This window comes from Egretta garzetta, unplaced genomic scaffold (genome assembly GCF_000687185.1).
Source record: "Egretta garzetta isolate BGI_Z169 unplaced genomic scaffold, ASM68718v1 scaffold4, whole genome shotgun sequence".
NCBI lineage: Eukaryota > Metazoa > Chordata > Aves > Pelecaniformes > Ardeidae > Egretta > Egretta garzetta.
In genome coordinates, this window is record NW_009259329.1 from 1,348,690 (window position 1) to 1,364,892 (window position 16,203).

Below are 16,203 nucleotides of genomic sequence, written 5' to 3' on the forward strand. Positions count from 1 at the left end.
TCCTCTGACTTCCCACACAGCAAGCTGCCTACGGATTCTCCAAGCCTTGAAAACAGGGAGAGGAGGACAGTCACCATTGCCATGGTAATGACAGAAAACACATCCCCACCTTCTGTCAGGCCACGTGTGAGAACATGTGTGTGCTATGCTCCTCTCCCAAGGGCTGGAGAGAGCTTTCTATTCTAAACAAGCAAGCAATCATCAAGGGCCTTCTGCAATTTTAAAATGCCGGATGCTGGCTGACAGCTGCAATTGCTACATCTCTAATAACAAAAGGGGACTTGGCACACGGAGGCAACGTGACGTGAGTTCTGCAGACAGGCTCCTGGCTTCTCAAGGGACAGAGATGATCAGGAGGGGGGGGACGGACTTCTCCTCTGCTCAACCCCTTCCCCATAGCCTGTGATTTACAGCTTCAATTTGAAAATGCCGCCCCCCCACCTCTCCCTTCTGCAAATGCCAATAACCCTGTTAGATGTGAAACTCCGAGACCTCCTGCAGGTGTGAACACAATTATCACAGTTCCAGGGTACAAGCTATTGTGTAACTGGGGAATTCCAGGACAACTGTTGCTAAGTTACAAAAAAAAATCTATCCAATGTTAGGAGGTTCATATTTAGCTGTTTTCTCTTTATACAGATATATTAATTAGGATGATTATTATTCTTTTTGTAGCCTGCAATACCCCTGCAGAAATTCATTAAGAGGGCAAAATATCCCTACTGAAGGAGTTAGTAGAAGAAATGCATAGCATGCCTCTCAAGAAGCTGTTACAGAGGAATTAGTTTACAGGGCAAGGGTTACAAATCTGGACATGAGCAGGTTTGGGGTTTTTTGGTTTGATTTTTTTTTTTTTTTTATTTGAACAAACTTACCAAAGGTCTCTGAATGTTAAAAAAAGGTAGGGAAAAAAAAAGGGAAAAAATAAGTTTGTTATAGCCAGTTATTTAGAAAACAGCAGACAACAACAAGACACAAAAGGTTTTTGTTTCTATGATGTAAGGTGGCGGCTGCAGGCTGCCTCCCGCTGTCCCCCCTAGGTGGCACGGCTGAGCAAAGGACATTGGCTTCTACTTTAAATGTCCCGAGACTGCTTGCACCCGGGTTAAGCAGAAATACCCGTTTCTCTTCCACCACCAAGATCAGTTAAACTCTTAGACAACCTGGGTCTCTAAGGCTGAGATGTTCATCTATGCCTAAGGGAAGCAGGAGCCTAGAGAGAGGTTTTCCCATTCTCCTTGGATTGACAATTCCGCTTTTCATTCAGTCAAAACCCCCAAGCATTAAATGATTTCCAGTTGCTTGGAAAGTTTATCTGGAGATGGAAAGGAGAAGAAATACTGGATAGAGAAAACCCTCTATGGTTAATGACGTATCACCTGTTTCTCAATTATATTGAAGACCCATAAAATAACGGGTCCACAGGATGACGTGAGCATAATGACCACGGCCTCGGAGGCCCATTTATATTGCCAGTGAAACATTCAGGGGTTTTTAATATAAATGAGAACCAAATGTGGACACGGCTACCCGATTTTGCAGAGCTCTGTGTATGACATTTCACTTGTACCTTTTAATGAGCTAATTTGCATGTTTGCCACTAACTCTTATGTTGATATCAATTCAGTTCTTAACACCCTTTGTAATAAAGCAGCAGGGCTGCTATCGTGATGACTTCATCTCCAAGCCAGGATCTGGGTGACTGTCCTGTCCTGCTCTCTCAGCCTGTTTCAAGTCTCCATCGGGGAGCAACGCACAGCCAAGTCTTCAGAGACAACAGGCGCTGGCGTCTATGCTAAGCCTGTTAGCCCAAAGTGCAGAGATGAAGTCGTGATTTAGTACCGGGGTCACTCCTCCTCCCTGCGCTCCTATTCACAGAGGACTTGTCAAACACCCGTGAGCTGGCTGTAATTGTTAATCCCCAAGAAGCTGGGCTGGAGTCATACTGATGACCTGTGGGTGAAAGACACTGAAGCTCATTAGCAGTGTCCCAGAGCATCCACTGCCCTAATGTGTGCTCATGCCACACTTCTGGCGGCAAAGTTTGTTTTCTGGAAAGATAAATGTATTAAATTAACTTCTGACTTTAGCAGCACTCACATCATCAGTGCTCAAACAGGCATCACCTTGCACATCCCGCTCAGGTTACAAATATGCACTTGAATCTGCTCTGCCTTGGTCTTAAAACAACGCCTTTCCACCGCCTAAAATACTAATGCAGTACAGATGACCCTAATGTTAATATGTTTTGCATTTTCACAGGCCTGTGGATCACAGAACTTGGAAGTTTTGACAGGCTGTAAAAGCAGATGGAATAGGGGAACTTGGAAGTCCTGACTGTCCAGGAATCTGCGCTCCCTTTCACACAGGCAACAGGCTTGTGCCCCTAAGGACAACGGGGATGCTTCAGGGTCTCACCAGCTTACTAATTCAAAGCAGCTGTAAATGAGATTAATTCTCAGCAGGTATCTTCTGATTTATCAGAGAGGCCAAGGGTTCACTCAGAGGCTAACCAATCCACTGGAATAAAAACGCAGCACTCAGGTGGCTTTAAGGAAAACACCAGATCAAACCCAGCTAAAGAGTATAAAGGCATTCTAGCAAGATGATAAATGTATTAAAAATAATCTGCCTGTGCATTACTCACACTTCAGATCACGGTCACAGAGCATGATATAATTCTAGTTTACCTCTCATTATTTATGCTGAGTGATTTTTTTTTATTTGCATTTGCCTCAGCTGTTAGGATAAACCAGGGAGGTCAATCTCATCTGTGTTTGTGGGATTCAACAATCCATTCTAATTCAACAAGCAGTTTAAGTATCTGCTTGTAAGTTTGCTTCACTGAATAAGGATGCGTTTATGCAGGTGTATAAAAGCTACACTGAACCGGAACTAGGCTGAATCTTTTCCACTGGTGGCCCACAGAACTAAAAATCTTGATCTAGAATCTTGGCAAGAGAAAAACCAGGCAGTTATATTCTCTGCTGCGCAGATCCAGCACTACAGTAGTCAGAACTGATTTCTTCGGAGCCAGCAGAGGTCTGGGCAGAAGCACTTGGCTACCACTTGACTGGACTTGTAAAACATCTAACACAAACGGAGCAAGCCCCGTTGCTTCACGGAAGCCTCTGCTTTCCCTTTGCCTACGACAATGCCATTCTTTTGCCAAAAAAAAAAAAGACTCTTGAAAATGCTCCATCTCGCTCAGCCAAAGGAATGTTCTGAGTAGCGGCTAGGACCAACCACGCAGACACGTTTTCTCTAGGCTGGGTCAAAGCACTCAGTCCAAGCAGTATTTGAAAAGGATTACTTCTGGGCTTAGTTTTTGTCAAAAAGGTAAAACTTCCAAAGCTGCTTTCATTTTTGCAGCTCTCAATGGAAGTGCTCTATCAGTAGCCTTCAACAAACACACCTGTGCCCTCCTTGCACACATACGCACATTCTCACACAGCGAACCGGCAGATTTAACAAGTATAAAAACAGCTCCTGAGATGTGAATATTAAGAGATGTCACATTGACACACACGCAAAACAACAAACATAAAACAAACAAAAGAGACAGATGGACAAGCAGATGGGGAAAGACGGAAAACTGACAAGAGCCACGGAGCTGGGGTACATCTGTTCATGGAGATCCACTCCATGGGCACTGCCACTGAGCACCAAGGGTCACCCCAGAATGCTCACAACTGCTCTCCAGCAATGACTGCAGGGACTCGCTGCCGGACAGATCCTGCAAGAGCTGTTCTTCAGCGCCAGCTTTGAAAGGCTCAATTTACACCACCAGGATCATGTTTTGACAGTCAGAGCCTGCCTGAGCTGTGGACCAGATGCATGTGGCCTAAAGTGCCATGTCTGTTCTTTTTTCCTTACCCAGTTCTTGGTCTGAGGGAAGAAACCCTCGGCTCCCATCCAGTCCCCAGTTCCCCCTGAGCTGGAAGAGCACCGTTATCCAGTGAACTAGTTGCTGGGTCTCCTGGATGGGAACCAGCTTCCCTGCTGTGATTCCCCTTATGTCAACTAGGCAGTAGGGAAGGGCAGGAGGGTTGGAGGGGAAAATACTCCAACCACTCCCTGAGTAAGAACATGAGTCCCAAAACCAAAGAAAAGCTAACGTCCCAATCCACACCAGTGCTGGTCGTGTCTATCAGCCCTCTCTTCTGCTTCAGAAACCTCTGAGTGAGTGGTCTCTTCACGTCTCTATCGAGGTCTCAATGCCTCTAGTCTCACACAGAGACCTTACCTGATCTCAGTTGTTTTATTCTCCCATTGCTTGCGCTGGGGTCGACAGGCAGGAAATCTTTAAACCAAGTGATCTCTGGGTCTGGGTTCCCACTGGCCGCACAGAGCATCGTGGCTGTTCGTGTCCGCTCCACCACTTTCAGCTGGGGCCCCATATCAATGTTTGGGAAGCCGGGAGGTAACTGGTCCTCTGGTGGTAGAGAACAAAGGAGTGGTTAAACACGTACTAGGGACTGGGGCAGCTGAAGGAGGTGTTCAGTGGAATACAGCAAAGGAAGCACCGGGCAGACTTGCTGCCCAGTACTCTGTGCAATGCAATTTAAAACAAGGCTACAGTAAATGGTCCAGAGCTGGTTTGTGAAAACACATTATACAGTCAAATGTACCAACCTATCCATTTCGTGTGACGACGCTAACGTCCCACAAGAAAATTCTACATTTAAATGCAATCTATTAAAACCCTTTGGGGCACGGGAACAGTCATTCCAAAGTTTCTCCAGGTCTTGCACTGAGTCCCTCTGCCAGGTTCCGTGACTCACACTTGTTTTTACAGCAGAAGCTGTGCACACATATGGCAAAGCTCCCTGCACTGCAGAGTACGGTCTACACAGGCACATTGAAAGGTTCATCTTCCACCTCCAAACCCCACAGCACGAAACAAACTGCACAAGAGAAATAATGAAAGCGACTACGTGAAAAGGCCTGTCAAAGACCCAGCGGAAAGCAGGAGAGCAAGGAGAGGAAAATCTCATCCAGCTGTAGCTACCAGAGGGGACACACATAACGGGAAGCCAAGTGCTGTCAGACAGGGCGTGATTTTTAGATTTATTAATTCAGAGTGCTGCTGCTCTAGAAGGAGAGGGACGTGGCACCAGCACCTAGAAGATGGGCTCAGCTTCCTGCTTCCTCTCAATCTTGCCTTTGCCTTCACTAATGAGGGTGAGGAGGGCAATCCTAACCGATGCTGACTAATTTGTGGTAACTTATACAATACCCCAGTGCTTCCCCCATAATCTTTCTCACGACCTCCTAACTCATGTGGAACAGAGCTGTCTTATGCTGGCTGGCACAGCTCAGGAACATGCCATTTTTTTCTCCCCAAAAAAATCAGTCTTTGGGGGAGGGCAGCCTGGAAGGAGGATGTGGGCACCAGGGTGAGACTTTATAGGGATTCTCTGTCATTTCAAATGGGGAATCGCACAGCCTCGGGAATCTATGGCATTGAATCCATCCCAAATGCAGGTGAGGGAAGAGAAGGGAAATAGCAGAAAAGATTTCTAAAAGGTGGGATTTTTAAAACAGTAATCACGATCAGCCCCCCACCAAAACCAATGGGAGCTCTCACATCGGCAGCAGAGATGGGCTGGAAACCCTTGCCTTGGTTGGGAAACATCCCTGCCAACTGCAAACACAGCGAGAGCTCATTTCCTACTGCTGGCACACTACGTATCAGAAGCAACGGAGCCAAACTACGTATAGCTGAACCCAGAGCCAGTGGAAGAAGACAGAAACCCAGTGGCCTTGCTGTGCTGGGCATCTCTTCCTGCACGAGCAAAGCAGAATCGCCAGATCCCAGTAGTGCTCTACGTGAGCTCCAAACACACACGATGTAAGAGCTAGTCCAACGCTGCTGTGCCTCACGCTCAACTTCTAGAAATCTATGAAGATCATGAAGGCAGAGCTAAAGGTCTGTGCGGTGCTCTGACACCCAAGGCCAAGAAACTCTTGTCTAATGCCGTTATTAGCAGCGCACAGCTACCGCAGAGAAAAAAAGGGTTTAAATGCCTCAATTGTGTGTTTAAAAATGTGCATTGTTTCCTTCCTCTGACCACGGTTGGAGAGTTAGAAAGGATCTGTTGTGACTCACCGGAGTGTGAAATGTATTAACCACACCTCTCCTCATGTATCAAAGGAATCTGACCACAAACAAAAACACGTACCATTTTATAACTGCTGAAGTAATACCGATCTCCTAGCACCGACAAACCTACAGTTATATACAGGCATAGGCATTTTGGTGCGGCTGAAGCATCTCTAAACCAGGGTATTGCATTCTAAATAGAAACATAAACATCTTTATCTAGGGACTGAACCAAACCTTTGGGTTCTCAGGTCACCAGGCTGGGCTCGGGTTTTGTAGGAGTCTCCAAACAGTGCGTGCTCTGGCGGACCACGTGTGCTGCAAAGCCCTAGCCCCTCCAAGAGTGAGCTCAGGACAGAGGGGCCCTGGGAATTGCTTTGCCTTTGCACAGCTTTCAGCCAGGCTTTTAACGTCTTCTCTTCCCTTCTGCTATTTAACCAGGCGGTGGTGTGTTGTTAAGGAGCCGCCGAGCTGCTGCCGCATTGGCTGCAGATGACATCATTATTGATTACTGCTTTCATCCTGCTCCCTGGTGATGCTCCTCCACCTGGCTCAAACCCGCGTCCCTTAATTTCATGAACCAATTAATCCACAGACAGAATAGCCCTCTTGACTGGCAGGGGGGGTGTGTGTGAGTGCGTGTGTGTGCATGTGCACGTGTGTTGGGGGAGGCCGGGTACAACCATTATTACCGAGTGTTTCTAATTAAACAAAAATGTTAATCTTGCAGCACAATGTGCAGAATTCCTCTGAGTTTAATTAAAACAACTGCGACTAGAGGCGTGATCAGATTTGAGGATCAGATCAGCGGAGGAAGCATCTCTGAACATCACATATTGCACTGATTCAAGTGCTCAGATTTCCTTCCTGCCAGGAAAGTGAAACTGCCTTCACCCCCTAACAATTGGATTCCCTGTAATAATGCAATTACAACCTCAACTCAATCCCCACAGGGCATGCACACACATGCCCTGCCACCCTCCCCATCAATCCCCAAACACCAGCCCAAACCTGCTACCAAATAAATAAATAAGGAACGGTTTGGATTGTGAATTCTCTTTCTGAAAGCAGCCCAGGCAACTGCAAGAACAAAAGAACCAAGATGCAAGCTGAAGATGCTTCAAGGGCACATCTGGGCAGCTGCCTGCTGTTGAAAATCATGCTAGCTTACGCAGGCAAATGTTTTCCTCTGTTGTGCTTGCCATATTAACAGAGCATCTCAAACACCTCATTCATACCCGCTCTTGGACTGAGGTGGTTTAGAGGCCCCCCCCTGCCAAAAGCTGGTGAACTACCTCAAGGCCACTGAACAAAGTAGGGTGACAAAGAATAGGGGCGGAGGGATGGAGGGAGGCAGGGAGAAAAGAGAAGAGCATTTCAGCATTCATTTATAATAAATCCTACCAGAGGACATGCTCTGTGCTGGGGGACATGCCTCGAACCAAGCTGGGCGCATGCGCCGACACACACACGGTCGTACAGAAAAAGCAAGGGTTGCCAGCTACGGCGAAGGGAGACGCCGGTGCTCGCCGTCTCCTTGTCGCTCTAGAAGGTGGCAGCTCTGTGTTTAGATAATTAGCTGTGCTGGAAATGAGGATGATAAAGAAAGATAAAGTGGGTGTTGCTGCTGCTCTTTTTCCCGCAGGGTGTGCACAGTTGTTTAATAATTTAGAGGAGAAGGAGGGTGTGAGCTTGTGCAGACACGCTACGTACTGAATGCAGAAAGCCACAAAGAGGAGGTTGCTGAAGAAGAGGAGTACCTAAAGGGGGCCTATAGGAAAGATGGGCTGCTGAAGAAGAGGAGTAATTTTTCACTCTTCTCCGGAGATATGCGACCTGGCTCATGGATGCTGGCTGGTCTCGGGGTGGGAAGAACCAAGAACACAGAGATGAAGCACTCTTCTCCGGAGACATGCGACCTGGCTCATGGATGCTGGCTGGTCTCGGGGTGGGAAGAACCAAGAACACAGAGATGAAGCAGCTCGAGTGACATTAGTTCTAAGTAGAATCAGGATCAAAATCCAGAACTCCTGAAACTTATCCCTGTTCTTTTCATTAAGTTTATGAACACTTACAGCTGCCCCCCTCCCCAGCAGGTATCCTGGCATTAGGCACCTTGTGAAATGACGTCAAGTTACTTCCATCAATGTGTATGTACCTGTGACTTAGCTAACTGTTATTTCACAGCCTAAGACAGTTTTTAATGCACGGAGGAGCCTCACTAACATGTTCTGTTCGCTGATTCCATTTATTTTGATCTGAAAGTTTTACTATGAAAATGGTAATTAGCCTAACAATGTTATTAAAAACGTGCAGGCTAATAGACAATACATACACACTTAGATCATAGAATCGTTTAGGTTGGAAAAGCTCTTTAAGATCACCAAGCCCAACCGTTCCCCTAACCCTGCCATCCCACCACTAAACCCTGGCCCTCAGCACCACGTCTGTATGTGTTGGAGCCCGTAACAGTGCAGGCAATAACGACATTATTCATAAGCTACAGAACTAATCTGCTTCCAACGTGGCCTGATTTTCAGGTCACTACAACAAAAGCAAAACAAGTCAAGTTTGAAGAAAGTCTGCCAAGATGGCAAGGTAACATTTCAGAGGGGCCAGCTTCTCCTTAAGATGTGCTCCTGTGGGACTCGATGCTTTCTGCTGAGCATCTAGAACCGATTTTTGTTTACCTTTTGCTGATCTAAAGCCAACAATTACAAAAAACAACAAAACAGCAGGGATCTTGCTAGAACTTTATACATGCCCACACCAGATGTCCTCTTGGAGTAGGAAATATGTGAGGAAAATTTCAGGCCAGAATTGTTAGAGGAATGTATGAACACTTCCTAAAAAAAGAATGACCAGGGAATCACTAGAAAGAAGTTCTGAAAGTCTGTCCATCGCAGCCTGAATCCCACTCTGCTAGTACGTACCACAGACCTTACATGTCTAATAGCCAGTTTTCCTCAATTTTCCAGAACGTAGTAATACTTGGGAAAAGACAGCATTGGCCAGTATGCATCGAGCGATATATCAGGGCACAGAGTAAATTTTGTTCCATTACATCTAACTGGACCAAACACTGTTTTTTTATGGGATCATGCTGCATTTACTAACAACTCACAGAACTCTATGAGCTTCAACAGAGCCAAGAACTAAGCCTGGCTGGCCTCTGCTTGGGCTGTGCTGCTCCCAGCAGCGGAGGCAAGGCAGGCAGAAGGCTGCAGCCAGCCCCCCGTACCCTGAGCCCACTCAGCTGCTGACAGCACAGGGCAATCCTTCACAGCACGAGAATCTCCGTCTCAGGCTGCTAAAGAAGTGGAGGGAAAGTATAAGCTGTATACAAGAAGCAATAATAATAAAAAATATTCTGGGAGCGTGGAGCTTAGAGAAACTGTACCAACTGGGAGCTGGGCTGCCTGCGCCAACTCGCTTCCTTTCTGCCTCAGTTACAATGAAAAATGACAGCAGCTGGAGTCAACACTAACTGGAAAATGCTTCCCCAAACCACTTTCTCTCCTTTTCGTTGGGCTCTGCAGGAATCAGGTTTGCAGGCAGTGTGTCTAGCCAGCTGTGGAAAGAACAGCAAGTCTCCACAGCCCTATCAAACCTCCGATCCCTTGGGAGACGGAGCAGGAAGGACAAACAAGCCAGCAGAGCTGGTGTTAAGAGACTTTGTGCAAGTTGAACGGCGTCCATCACGAGCTCTGCTTCTCAGAAGCTCCCAAAGGTTTCCCCTCCTGTAGCTTCCTGTTTATAAGTGAATGCATGTGGCTTTCTATCGGGGTCTGATCCAGGAGAAGTCATGTGCATAGGCAAAAAGGGGTTTACTCTCAATCTTTTCGGCACCTGCATCTAGTAGGGAAGAATACATTATTCTTTTCTCTCTTCTGTTGATGAGACTGTCTGCACTGGTGTTGAGGAAACCCCGTAACCGTTCACGCATGTGTACAGCACGAAGATACACACGTGTTTTTTGAAGTGATTACAACAGCACAGCCAACAGGCTGCAGAATTACTACAAAGCCCATCCTGCAGAGTTTGTGACAGCTGGGGCCCAGGTTTCCATACTCCTCAGTACGCCAAGGTAACAGCTTCTGCAAATGACAGCTCACATTCATCTCCAAGCTGTGGAGCAGCCCCCATCTTTATGCTAAGCATCAGTTCGGAAAGTGAGAGAAGAGATGGAAAGGAGGAGGAGGCCTTGCAAGGAAAGATAGAGAAAAGACAAACAGGAGAGTGGGTAAATGCAGAAGCGGGGAGGAAAAAGAGAGGAATAGATGCCAGCATGCTAACTTTGTCATTGTGGAGATTAGCGGATTTGTGCTTGGTCCTTTTAACTTTCCCAGCGCTTAAAAATGCGGATAAAGAGCAGACAATCTTTGCTGTGTGAAAGCTAAGGAAAGATTAAGGATGGAATAACTCCAACTGAGCAGAGAAGGGGAGGGTTTGCTATAAAAACTGCTTCTTTGATCCTCTTCAACAACATCTTGGCCCAGGCCTGCAGCTAATTACTGCTCCCCTAAATTTCATGAACTGGGTACCCTAGCTGCTCTTGCGCAGGCGGTTAACGACGCTACCGAACAAGGGCCTGTTAGGCAAAGAGAATAGGAGGGCTTGTGAGAGCAGCACAGCACAGGAGCAAAGCACACAGTAATAACGTGCTGGTGGGATTAGCAAAGTGCGTAATTAGTCAGGCAGTGGGGAGATGTAGCTCCTGTTCTGTCATCTGTCTCTCTAGCTGACATGTGTATGGTGCCGCTACCGGAAGGAAGAGCTGCAAAAAGACGTGTACAAAGAACCTCGGTCCCTAAGGAGAGTCACTGAGCTCAGCTCATCATTTCCCGTACACCGCAGCCTTCTTTTGGTGGCAAGTGCCTAAAAAATGCCAGGAGAATCCAGGGGATTTGTGAGGGCAGCAGCTGGAGGGGCAACCTTCTCTCTTGCCACTGCTCGTAGCTAAATTCAAGGGGTAGAAATTTTGAATATGATTGCAGGGGCACTTCTCCCAAACCGTCACAGCACCCAAGGAATATATGGGAATCGGTGTGAAGAATACTCTGGAATAACCGCAGCTCTTGTCATGAAGTGCTGTTCCAATCTCCTGGCAGATACATCCCACCACATACTGCTAACAGAAGGTTAAATGCCACGCCAGGCAAGGGAGCTACACGGAGATTGAAGTGCACCTACACCAATCTGTCAGGCATGACTGGACCATGGGCCTGCACACTCAAAGGCAGCCAGCGTCTTGACAACCCAGAGCCTGGGCAGCAGAAGGGCTATTCCCCTGCTACAAGGGGAGGTCAAGGGCTTTGCCACATTCCCTTTTTGTCTGGTCTTTATTTACTGCTGTATATGGGGGATTTTGCACACAAATTTCGCTCTGCACTATTAGGGACCTGCTCACTGTCTGTTCAAACAAAAGGGTTTAGGATGCTCTTGGAGAGAACACCAAAATTGCTGAAGAAAAGGTTAACTGGCACACAGGCAGAGCTACCACTCGGCCTTACGAGGACCACACACTGCCTGGAGCACCTACATTTGTTAGCAACGCTCGCTGCGGAAATAACGGCTCTTCCTGCAAGTAACTCTATTCACAAGCCCATGGCTTTTCTATAGCACCTCCTGCCGATGGCTTCATCGATAGCCAATGCTCCCAAGCTAAACTCCCTTCAGGAGCTCAGTTACCCACCACACCCCTTCTGCCAGGATCACTTGGCATTGCCCTGTGGTTTGAAGGGAGAACACTACGCATCTTTTCCCCCCCAAAATGGGTCAGTTTTAGCAAGCAGCTTAGCTTAGTGCTTCACATAGAAATTTTACAGATCTCCAGGGTAATAACAGTAAACATCCAGAGGTATTCACAGCACTGGCATATTGTTCCCTCCCCCACATCAAGTTCAGGGAGCACATTTCAAACAGATGACATGAAGGAGGCACCCATGTAAACATCCTCTAATAGTGGGGACAAGTGAAAAAACAAACCAGAACAAAATGGAGAGGGGAACTGTTTCCTTGGAGAGTGCATGGAGCAAAGGATCTCTGGGAAGAGGAAAGAAGCCTGCAAGAAAGGCAAAGATAGGTATCCTGCACAAGGGAAGGGGCTGGCATTGCTACCAACTGCATGGAAGCCCATGCAGATAAACTATCATCTCAGCCTTAGCCCATTAAGTGATTCCTCAATGAAGAAGGTTTTTTTGGGTGTCTGAATGAACGGTGTCACATTTCTGAGGAAAATGATGGGGAGTTTCTCGTCCTGCTCATAAACCTGAGGGAAGGAAATTTTATTGGAGAGGAGGGAAGATCATAATCATAGGATAATTCAGGTTGGAAGGAACAATCAGCACTGGAATCATCCAGTCAAACCTCCTAAAGTGGTCCAGTTTTAGCCTTGTTTCTTCAATTTTATGACTCTCTGAGCTGGTAACAGCAAGCAGATCTGGCAGGTCAGAACCAACTGAAAAACGGAGGACTTTGTGTCTTGGCCATGCAAGTTTTGTGATAGCCATCCCACTCATCTGAAGGAAGGGAGAAGCTGAAGGGTCCCTTCTCCCCGTGACACTGACACATGGCAGGCAGGCATGCTCTTTACCTCGGAGGACGGTGAGCTTGGCATGGACGGTGACCTCCCCATGAGGGTTTTGAGCAACACACTCGTAAATGTTCTCATCCCGGGGAGTCCGGAGGGGCTGGATCCTCAAAACAGCACCTGCACTTTCATCAAATTCGATTGTCCTTCTAAAGGAGGCACTAGCATACATACAAGCACGCACACTCACAAACATAGCAGCTGCCCCGCAATCCCCTACACATAATCGACACGGTCAACTTGTCTCTCCACTGAACTCAGGATGACAGAGAACTGTCCCATGCCAAACCCTGTCCCTGACCACTGACCCACCGAAACCGCTATGTAGATCTCAAATGCTGTGAAAGAATGAGCCATGGTGACGGTGTGTGCGGCGTGGGTGTTCAGAGTACAACTGTGATGAAGGAGGAGGAAACAGACCAAGTGAAAACAAAATAAAAATGAACCCCCGCCTTGTTCCTCCATCTGCATGGGCAGCTGACACCACAAAGCTCCTCTCAGCACACAGCTGCCTGGCAGGGCTGAGTCCCACAGCAAATTCCACATGATGACCTCCTAGTCCTTGTTCCTCCACTCTCATTTCTATCTAAACAATGCCAATTGCTTGGATCTGGTTGCCAGCAACTGTAATGTTTACTCCAGGCTGTCCCAGGGTTATAATAATGAGCCATGGATAGGTATGAAAGGTGCATTTACAGAGCCGAAGAAGTACCAGCTTAGTTGGGGTTTCTCAGGGAAGGAAGAAGGCAACTTTATATTATATCCCAGGAGGGGGCAAAACCCCAACAAAACAAAAGAATAAACTCCAATAAGGAAAGTGAGCCAAGTTCTCTCTTGCTTTGGAACAAACCCAGCTGTTGACATGGGCAAGAGCTTGCACTTCACTCCTGCTGCCGTTAAAACTCCTCCCCTTCCAAACCTCCCTTTATTATCGGGTCTGAGCATGGCCAAAGAGGAGCACGAGCTGCTTTGTGTCAGTCTGTCTCTCTTTATACATACACAGACACAGATTTCAAGGGCATCTCTTACCTCAAACCTCTGAGAGTTCACTTTCTTCCCTTTCTTGTTCCAGGTCACCCGTGGCTTTGGGTCTCCAGTCGCTTGGCATACGAAGGAGGCCACCCCTCCCGACACACCAATTTGGTCCACAGGTTTTTTAATGAACACAGGGGGACCTTTAAGAAAAAAGAAATATCATCATTGGCACAAGGAAAAACAACCTCTAATGAACACTGTTTGTAATTAATAGTAGCATTATCACTGCTGTTCTCTAATCATCCCAGATGACATTAAACCTCCTGGCCTTTTGGGAACAAACAGTCCTCACCTCCATTTTACGTATGAAGAAACTACAGCACAAAATGACTACAGGCCTGATCCTACAAAGAGATTTCAAGGCGATGATGTTGCAAAGCCTCTTTTACTTCTGACAAGTGGACTTTTAAACTGTTTTGTAGAGGGGAAATTGCCCTTGCAAAGCCCATCTAACGATCATCACCAAAAGCTGGTAGAGCTGAAAACAACATCTAGAAACACTGAATTGCACTCCCCAGATCCTAGCAGATGACCAAAACACCAGGGAATGGGAGAGATTTATAGGACCATACCCAAGGCAGGGGTAAAAGGTGGGAGAAGGACCATGAAATAAATGGGGCAGGAACCTGGCACCCAGAGATCTTGAGGTTGACGGTGTGAAACAGGCTGATGCCAGTGGCTTTAGGATGTGAAACCTCCTTGGCTTGTAGTACCTCTGTTTTCATCCGCAAATCTTTCCTCTGGCCTTCACTGGTACATTGACACAGCAACGGGTATGCCATCCTTTGGAACAGGCACGTTGATAGGATAGAGCACCACAAACCAAAGCTGTGATCGTTTCAAAACCATCCAGTTGTCAAGACCAAGAGCATGGCAGCCAAGTCTGCTCCTGCAGTTCCCCCTTCCCCTCTTCTCATCATGAGACATCAGAGAAAAACAAGGAATTCATGCTGCTGAAAGAAGAAGCCAAAAGCTCCGCAAACTCCTCTCATAACCAGATGCTCAAAGGTGCAGCGATGCCTGAACAAACACACTCCGAGCCCGGGGCTGCATTTTAGCCAGCCTGGACCCAAAGGAACAGCACTTGAGCTCGCAGCACCTCTCCCTCCCCCCCGGCGGCTGATTTCCATCCATGCCTGACTGCCTTCAAGAGCACCTCTGCAAGGAGGGGCCAGCGTGCTGGGATGGGCTTTCTGACCAAGGAACGTGTCAAGAGCCTTCTATGAGAGGAAGATGAGGCCGGGAGCGTTCGTGCAGAGCCCCTATTGCCTCTACCCTCAGGGAATCCTCCTTCCGTGCTCTAACCTGTTTTCCCTGCACAGTTTCCTCTCATCTAGTTAGTTTAAAATTTATTGAAATATTTAAATCACAAGGCCACAGCTGTGTTCAAATAAAATCACTCAGATCATAAAGTTGCCGTCTGTTATTCTTGAGAAAAGCAGACCACATGACTCTGGAATGTGTGTATTTATATGTACATACTCAGAGTCTATAAAATAAATTGTAAACAGCCAACCAAAGAGCTTAAGAAGAGGGCAAATGGTAGCTAGGGAGAAGTCTCCAGGGTCTTTTAGGGGTCGAAAGACAAAAGGAAGCCTTCTCCCCTTCCCTGCCTGGTGTGGCCAGCAGTATATAAATAAAAGCCACTGAGCAAGCTCATGTGATGCAATCAAGCATTTGTTTCCATGCTGGAGGTAAATACAATTTGCTGGAGCTGTTTACGTCCCACCGAATGCTGTGTGCACAAAGCATCGGATTTATAAATATCCAAATCTATATTTAGAGGTCAGAGTCTTCTTTGCAATGTTACAGCTAAAGGTTATCAAGCAAGTCCCACAGGAGATACTGGCACTGGGGAAATGTGTCTTCCGTCTGAGAAAGGCAAAACCAAAACTTTGCTTCAGGCTAAAATATAAATGTTCCCTCTGCCCACAACCTGACTTCCTTCCGCTCCTCTCCCCGGTTCAATATCTGGAGTTTGCAGAAGTCAATTCTGAAGGTACAGCCAAAAACATCCAGGGCTTTTAAGAACACTTTATCGATGCACGTTCATTTCCTAAAATAAAAGCCCTTAATAATCCTTAATGTCACATATACATTTAAATGGGCGCAAGCAGTATGATGAGAGCACAGCTGAGGAGAAAAATAAGGTGCTATTTCTGTCCTGAAGAAAGGGACGGTGCTCCAAAAACCAGTGAGCTTGGAGCCGTTGCTCAGCACCCCTTTTTGGGGACCTCTGTTAGGCAGTAACGGGGAAGCTGAGCCGGACTGTGAACATCGCTTTCCCGAGCTCGCTGCCTACGATAAACCCGCCCTTAGCGCAAGACAAAAGAAAAGAAACCAAACAAAAATCCCTATCAAACCCTCTATTGGATTTTGCTACTCACTTGGAAAAAATCGGTGAAAATCAAAGCTAAATTGTTGATTTCAAAAATCGCCCAAGCCTCTGAGCTCCAGACTTTGATTCTTC

At 46.9% G+C, this 16,203-nt stretch overlaps 1 protein-coding gene across 1 annotated transcript in view; it reads right to left on the minus strand.

The window, feature by feature from the left end:
• The window catches only part of PTPRS (protein tyrosine phosphatase receptor type S), a 71,799-nt gene extending 67,384 nt beyond the window's left edge, over window positions 1-4,415 (minus strand). Inside the window, exon 1 of the mRNA XM_035892262.1 lies at window positions 4,247-4,415. Coding sequence (XP_035748155.1) covers window positions 4,247-4,400 — 154 coding nt within the window. The 5' untranslated portion in view covers window positions 4,401-4,415. The remainder of the gene's footprint in view (window positions 1-4,246) is intronic.
• Between the last annotated feature and the right edge of the window lie 11,788 nt (window positions 4,416-16,203).